The sequence below is a fragment of the Peromyscus eremicus genome, chromosome X (genome assembly GCF_949786415.1).
Source record: "Peromyscus eremicus chromosome X, PerEre_H2_v1, whole genome shotgun sequence".
NCBI classification, from domain to species: Eukaryota; Metazoa; Chordata; class Mammalia; order Rodentia; family Cricetidae; genus Peromyscus; species Peromyscus eremicus.
The window spans coordinates 12,981,132-12,988,409 of record NC_081439.1 but is presented as its reverse complement, the minus strand read 5'-3'; the positions used below and the strand labels follow the sequence as shown (position 1 = coordinate 12,988,409).

Genomic DNA, 7,278 nt, shown 5'->3' with positions numbered 1-7,278 from the left:
TGATGTCATCCTGGTATGAACTAGAATGCAAATGGTTTTCAAAACCTCTCTTTGGCATAGTATAGCCAACCACCATTTTCCAATAGTTGTAAATAAAACCACAATTTATTAAGATATTCTCCCAAATAAAGAAAAATGTGATCCAATAGTTGTAAATAATGATTTAACTGTTCCTATTTCAGTAGGACAAAGTAAAAGAAAGAGTCCATTCCAGGGCATGTCTCCTTTTATTTCTGTGACATCTTATACCAGAAGTAGCATCCTGGAGCCAACATTTAAAAGTCAATCTATAGACTTTTCCCTCCTCACTTTTTTCTCTCTGCATTTATATACTACATTATATACTAGACTTAATTAGAAGAACTCCAACATTTCCAGTGATTTTTGGGTAACTTTTTTTATTATGGAAAATGTCAAACATACAAAAGCAGAGATGACCATATATAATGAACATCATTTAATCATCATTCAGCTTCAACCATCTTGAAGGCCAATCTTGTTTGAGTATGTCCAATGTGTTTAATATCTAGATACATTTTGAAGCAAATCCCAGACATTATATCATTTCAACTGTAAATATTTGAATGCAGATAAGAATTCTTTTCTCCAATATAACAACAGTATTATAATAATGAATGTGAAAATATCTAGCCAATGCTCAAAATATTCTAGTTGTCTGATAAACTAATTCATCTTATAGTTTGATCAAATCAGGATCCAAATAAGATCCATGCAAGTACTGATCACTCTCTGAAGCCTTTTTTCAATGCACAGGTTTAACCACCACCCTTTCCTTTCATCCTTGTGACTTATATACTGAAGAAACTGAATCATCTGTCCTGTGTTTTCTTGAAGTCAGGATTCTATGAATCTCATCTGTTTGATATACAGTAAACTGTTTCTCTGTCTCCTGAATTTTCTATAGAGGAGAAATTATGTCTAGAGGCACAGTTAAATTTAGGTTCAAAATTTTGGCAAATGTAGGAGGTACATAATGTCTGGGATAACACAGACATATGAATATGAATCTTTGCTACTATTCACAGCTGCCTTGAAATAGTTGCGAGACACCTGATATACAAAAGCCACATATATGCTAGAGAGATTAGAAGAGGGATGTTTTACCATTCGTTATCATTACAAAATATTAAACAAATATTCAGTGACGCCTACCATATATCAAGTAATGTATGCTAGATATAAAAAGACTAAGAAAGCAAGTTCTTTGCATTCAAGGTCATATCTGATGGGGAAATACAGACAAAAGCACAAAAAGGCCACAGGTGCCAAATAGACTTCTGTACAGATACAGTGGTAGTGCAACAACCTGAAGTCTAGCCATTGTTAATAACAGGAAAGCAGTGTCCAAAAGCATAGGGTGAGCTGTGTCCTTGGGGATGTCAAAGAGCTCACCTGTGCTTCACAATTCCATTCATCATTGGGGTCACATACTTGATTCTTTCAAAGTAAATCTGAACAACATTTATTCCATTCACCTAAAAAAAGATAATCTGATTAATAAGGTTTTACTGGTTTGTCCATTCCTGTAGAGTCTAGACAACAAATATTTACTGAGGATTTAGTATGGTTCATCAACCCTTTCTACCGGAAAAGCCTGCAGTGAATTATCCAATGTGGTTCCACTGTAAGCACAGGTGAGAGCCTAAAGAAATAAATTCTCCCAGGTATGTTATGAAGCTTAAAAAAGAAAATCAGGAATTCACTGGTAGTAGACATTTCTAGTGTGTGAGTCAATGACAAATGTCTCCGAATTTTAGCCCGTTTTGAGGCCCTGGAGTTATGCAGGATCAGGTTGGGTCCTAGTCCTCAGAGTACATATTCTATTAGGAAAACAGTTAGTTAGGTACATAACTACAATAGGTGTTTCCACAAAAAGATCTCTGAGGAAAAAAAAAGCTTGGCTGGCTGTTAGTATTAAATATGTTCTGAGCAGCTTCACCTCCTTTCCCAGTTATCAATGTTCCTTCTCATAAAGGAGAGTGAGGAAAGAAGCAACACCAACTCCAGAGCCTGTTAAACCATGTGTCCCACGCTGGTATCTGACAAGCTGCCTGTTCCTGTTCTTACAAACTTTCACTTTTACTGATACTTCTAAATAATGCTTTATAACAATTCTTTTCAATGGGACCATACCAAGGAACTACATGTAGCCATGTTTCAGCCCTTCTTGCAAAAAACAAAAAAACAAAAACAAACCAAACAAACCAAAAAAAAAAACCACAACGATCTGATCCACAAAACAGGTTTCTAATACATCGTATACCTGCATCAAACATATCAAAATTCCTTTGAATTCAGCATGACTTCAAGCTTTTTAAAGGATAAGCATAGGCACTTGTCCAGTGGAGGGAAAATCAGCCCTTTAAGACAACATGCTGAAAACAAACTTCTGTTATCTTGTGTAAACATCTTACTATCTTTCAGCAGTACACTGGATTGGGGGGAAATGGGATGAACTGAAAAATTCAGCCTCACTGCACTCAACATGTAAAATGCATAGGCACTAAGTAACCCCTCCAAGGAGAAAATCACACCTGTGTGTCAAACTTTTAAAATATAAGATCCTGACAAGATTTGCTTTATTCCTGTGTCAGTTGTTTTATCTGAATTTCCTGGAATTATTCTATTAAAAGGCAAGATCATTTGGAGGCTTTCATTTATTTCTTTTCTCAAACAAACCCCAGAGAGGATATTTAACTATATAAATTTGAATTTAAAGAGTGATAACTGGTTTTTGCTTGCAATATCGTAATGGGAAGTACTGGAAGGTTGTAAATTGCATGAACAGTCTCTGTGGATCCCAAAGAAAATCTCATTCAACTGTACTGCTCAATCCAAATGCATTTAAATGAAACAAAGTATGATTATAGAACAAGACTGAAATTTGCTTAACTCAAGTCTCCTCAAATTAGTCAAATAGAGTTCAACTGCCAAATATAATACTGTGTATTATTATCTCTAGAATATTACATTGTAGTAAAATCCCCAACATATTCCTGGAGTTTTTAGATGAGAGGTATTTTTATGTATACAATACAGAAATAAAGCAATAATCTGTAGGATTGGTGTATAATCTTTAAGACTGACGTTACTGGGAATATCTATTCAGTGATTTAGATTACCCAGTAATTAGTGAAAACCATATTCAATAATTCAGCATTATTTAGGATATCAAATTACATGCTTGGTTTATAAAAGCTATAATTTTGGTAAGCAGGTTTGTACTCATTTCTTTGACAGTATCTATTTTGTTTACTACACATATATTACTTAGAAGGATTTATGTAACAGAGAACCATGGGGGGGAGGATGATATTCAATTCTATGTGTACCAAATTTTGGAAAGGTAACCTATAGAATAAAACGCATAAATTAGTGTCACCATCCATGTATATTTAATACAGGTTTGTAGAATACATTTAGAACGTTGGTAGATATATACCATCCAGTCATATTCACTGTGAAGCCTGCGAATAAGAAAACAAGGGGAAAAAACATAAAAAGATGCCCCACCACCACCACCCGCCAGCTGGTAGGACTCTAAAGGCCTCCACTAAGAAACAAACCACAAGCCTGACATCAAAAGCGCGCACGCACACTCACGCACAAACACATGTAAAGGGTGTTTAGGAAAAAAACAACACCCAAACAAAAACATCACAGGGCAGACAGACACGCACGCGCGTGCATATGCGCGCGCGCGAACGCGAACACACACACACACACACACACACACACACACACCCTTTATGAAGAGCAGGGCAAGCAATTAAGGCACCTTTCACGAAATCCCATGCAGCTCTGGCTAACCGCAAGATTTTTACAGTGTCACCAAGAAGCGATTAGAAAAGCATGTGAAAAAACGTGCAAATTGTCTGCAAACAGCGCCTGGCAACAGAGACAGTTTGCAAGCGTGATTCAGAGGTCTGCCTGCCAAGGAAACAAAAGAAGCCTCCCTCCTGCCCGTGCAGGCGCACAGGGCAGGAGAGGTGCTCTCCTGGCAGGCAGGCAGGCAGGAGGCAAGTGCGGGGAGGCGACAGGCGGGAGTCCGGGCGGGCGGGAGCGGTACATACTAGGGCTCGCTCTCCGGCGGGGACGGGGCGGCCGAGTTTCCATTAGATGGGGAGCCGCCCAGCTTCAGTTTCTCCAGGTACTCGGCATGCACGGGCTTGTGGCACTGGAGGACCTTGATGGCATCTTCGATCTTGAACCACTCTCGCTTCCTGCCGATGCTGACCGAGTCTTCCCAATCCTCCAGCAGCTCGGTGACGGTGAGCACGAACACGTAGGTCCGGTGCTTGCGGTCCTGGTTCTGCTCAAAGACGCCAAGCAGCCGGCCCAACTTCCCCTTGACTCCCGCCTCCTCGTACACCTCACGCACCGCCGCGCCGTCCGGCTCCTCCTCGGGCTCCATGCCCCCGCCGGGCACGATCCAGCGGTCGGGGTAGCGGCTGCTGCTCACCAGGAGCACCTCGTCTTCGCGCTCGCTGCGGAAGCACAGGCACGCGGCGCGCTTCTTGAAGCCCTCGGGGTCGTAGGTCCGCGTCTGGTTCGGCTTGCACTTCATCCTCGCCGCCGCCGCTGCCGCCGCTGCCGCCGCCTGTGTGTGGTCGCTTGCAGCTGCCGAGCGGGCCGCCGCTGCTGCTGCTGCTGCTGCTGCTGCTGCGGGCAGGGAGAGCGAGGACTGCAGAAGAGAAGAGCAGAGCGGAGTCTGAGCCGAGCCCGAGCCCGGGGAGACTAGGCGGGGGCGGGCGCGGGGGCGGGGGCGAGCCGGCGCGTCAGTCGGTCCGGGGAGGGCAGCGCCGGCCGGGTACGCCGAGGGTCGCGAGCCCGCCGCCTGATTGGAGGCGCCGCTTCCGCCGCCTGGAGCCGGGAGCCCAGAGCCCGCGCCTCCGCACAGCCCCCCGACTGGACCGTGCGCGGTCCCCGCCCGCCCGCCTGCCTGCTTACCCGCTTGCCCGCCTGCCCGCCTGCTTACCCGCTTGCCCGCCTGCCCGCCCGCCCGCCTGCTTACCCGCTTGCCCGCCTGCTTACCGGCTTGCCCGCCCATCCGCTTGCCCACTTGCCCGCTTGCCCGCCTGCTTACCCGCTTGCCCGCCCACCCGCTTGCCTGCTTACCCGCTTGCCGCTTGCCCGCTTGCCTGCTTGCCTGTCCGCGATCGCGCGCTCGCTCTGCCGCCCGGCTGCCCAGGCAGGGGTTGAGCGAGGTGAGGCGCGTGCGCGCGCGTGGCCGGGCCCGCGTGCGCGCGCGCGGCGGAGGGCGAGGGGCGGAGGCGGGGGTCTTTCGACTCCCGCAACGCGCGACGCCACTGGCTCACTGCGCAGGCGCCCCTCACCGCTGTGCCTGGGAAGCTTCTAGCGCCCTGTACGCTGGGGAGGTGCACCCCATTGTGACATTGCGCAGGGTCCCCACCACGTGTGAGTGTGGGCCAGACATGGCAGCGGCGGGAGCCAGCCTCCCCCCCAATCCCCCCCCCGCCCACCCCCGTGAAAGGCACAGGCAGCAGGGTCGAGGTCCGCGTCATCATCCTCTCCCATTATGAACAGCACTTGCCTTATTTCTAGGCAGAAGGCAGGGTGTCGCCAGAATGACCAATGGCAGTCTTGCCAGAATAATCTTTGCTGAGTCACATGCAGCTTGCTTTCTTCAACAGGTTCTCTTCTGCGGCTTGTCAACCATCTTGGCTCAGCCCTAGTCTTAAACACTTGCACACAAACCCTGTTCCCATTTGGCATAGCCTCTCTGTTCCTCAGTTTCCCAGTTATGGACCCCCGGGACTCCTTATCACAACCCTTGTTTCAACCCCAGTGCAAGTTGTTTCTGGAGCAGCACCCCCACAAAGTCGTGGATTCCCTGTCAGAGCCTCCATCCTCACACACTGTACCCTTTCCTGGCCTGCTCACAGATGAGCATCCAGGGCTTTGGTGATCCTTGAAAACAAGTGTGTGTGTGTGTGTGTGTGTGTGTGTGTGTGTGTGTGTGTGTGTGTACTCTGAACAGGTGTAGGCCCAAGGTGGGCAAAGGTTTCTTCCTCCACTGCTTCCATTGCTCTCCCACCATTATGAATTTGGGGGCAGGTTTTCCACAATTAGGCTGCACTAGACCAGAAAGCCCCAGGAATTCAGAGTCTCAGTTTCTAGAGGCTCCCTGGCACTGGGATTGCAGCCTGGCTTGTATGTGGGTGGTGTGGATCAGAACTCAGCTCCTCAAGCACTTTGCCTAGTGAACCATTTCCCTGGCCAGTGGATTTTATTTGGAGATTGTAAAGGTCAGTGTGCTTTGATCACACTGACCTCTTGCCAGAGAAGCAGCTTCCCAGAGTCCAAAATTAACACAAAACTTCAACCATACTTTTTTATTATTTTTCTCTAATGTTTCTCTCATTCCTTCTTTCTTGTAGACTTCTAGATTTCTGAGGGCACCTAATGTCTCCCCATCACCTCTTAGGCAAACCTGCACTCTCTTGAAATCACCTTGCCCTCACTAAAGACTTTTGTACAGAGCTGAAGTCGGCTGTGGTTTAGCTTGATGTTCATAGCTGTCTTCTTGGGGGGAAGAGTTCACTTTGGTAAGGATTGCTGACTTCATTGAAAGGTATTTTCCATTTTCATGTACTCCTTGCCATCTGTTTTCTTTTTAAAAGCCTCTGAGTATCTCCAGGGTTCCCGGTAATAACACCTGTGGCTCCTTGCCATGTTACTTCACACTTTGAAAGGCCAGTTACCCCTGCAAGATAACATGGAATGATAGCCAAAAGAAGATGTCTGATTCTATCATCAGTCTAGAAAAGGATTTTGCTTAGTGGCTAGTCTTCCTCCTCAGAGAAGCTTATACCATTGAGAACTATTAGTTCTCATCTATGAAATTAGGCAAGTCCCTCAGGAAGCCCAACTCTTCCAAGAGACTTTTGGGACCTTATGCTCACTCCCATTGTGCGCGAGTTCTGCTCTCTGGCCTTGAATTTGAAAGTTCCCCTTGGCTTCTCTTCTATCATAGCTCCCATGAATGGTCCTATGGCTCTCTGTCTGCTTGGTGAGGGGAGTGTAAGGCTTGGTGCTACCCTGAAACATGCCCTTTCTTCCTGTTGAGCCAGCATAGTCCCTGAGCCCTAGTGTCTACCAAGGACTCAAAACACATCGACTGAATAAATTTTGTGAACAAAGTTCCATGGCTCCCAAAGGATCTTTCCTCTTGAGTCTGTGAGTTGCATGAAATGAAGTTTCCTTAAACCTGGGGCATCTCTCCATATGTCTTTT

At 46.4% G+C, this 7,278-nt stretch overlaps 1 protein-coding gene across 3 annotated transcripts; it reads right to left on the bottom strand.

The window, feature by feature from the left end:
* Window positions 1–382: 382 nt before the first annotated feature.
* Window positions 383–4,604, bottom strand: LOC131898856 (diphosphoinositol polyphosphate phosphohydrolase 3-alpha). 3 transcript variants are annotated; one of them, XM_059250091.1, is made up of 2 exons: window positions 4,095–4,604; window positions 383–1,496 (listed from the first exon to the last, which is right to left on the bottom strand). In XM_059250091.1, coding segments are annotated over exons 1-2 (495 nt in total). In that variant the 5' UTR covers window positions 4,589–4,604; the 3' UTR covers window positions 383–1,495. The 3 variants fall into 3 exon arrangements, with proteins under 3 accessions (XP_059106074.1, XP_059106076.1, XP_059106075.1); XM_059250093.1 differs by lacking the exon at window positions 383–1,496 and adding an exon at window positions 3,394–3,488; XM_059250092.1 differs by lacking the exon at window positions 383–1,496 and adding an exon at window positions 3,495–3,909.
* Window positions 4,605–7,278: the final 2,674 nt, after the last annotated feature.

Bases quoted from the DNA above. Each gene is read 5' to 3' on its own strand.
- LOC131898856 (XM_059250091.1), bottom strand. From the start codon at position 4,588: ATGAAGTGCAAGCCGAACCAGACGCGGACCTACGACCCCGAGGGCTTC.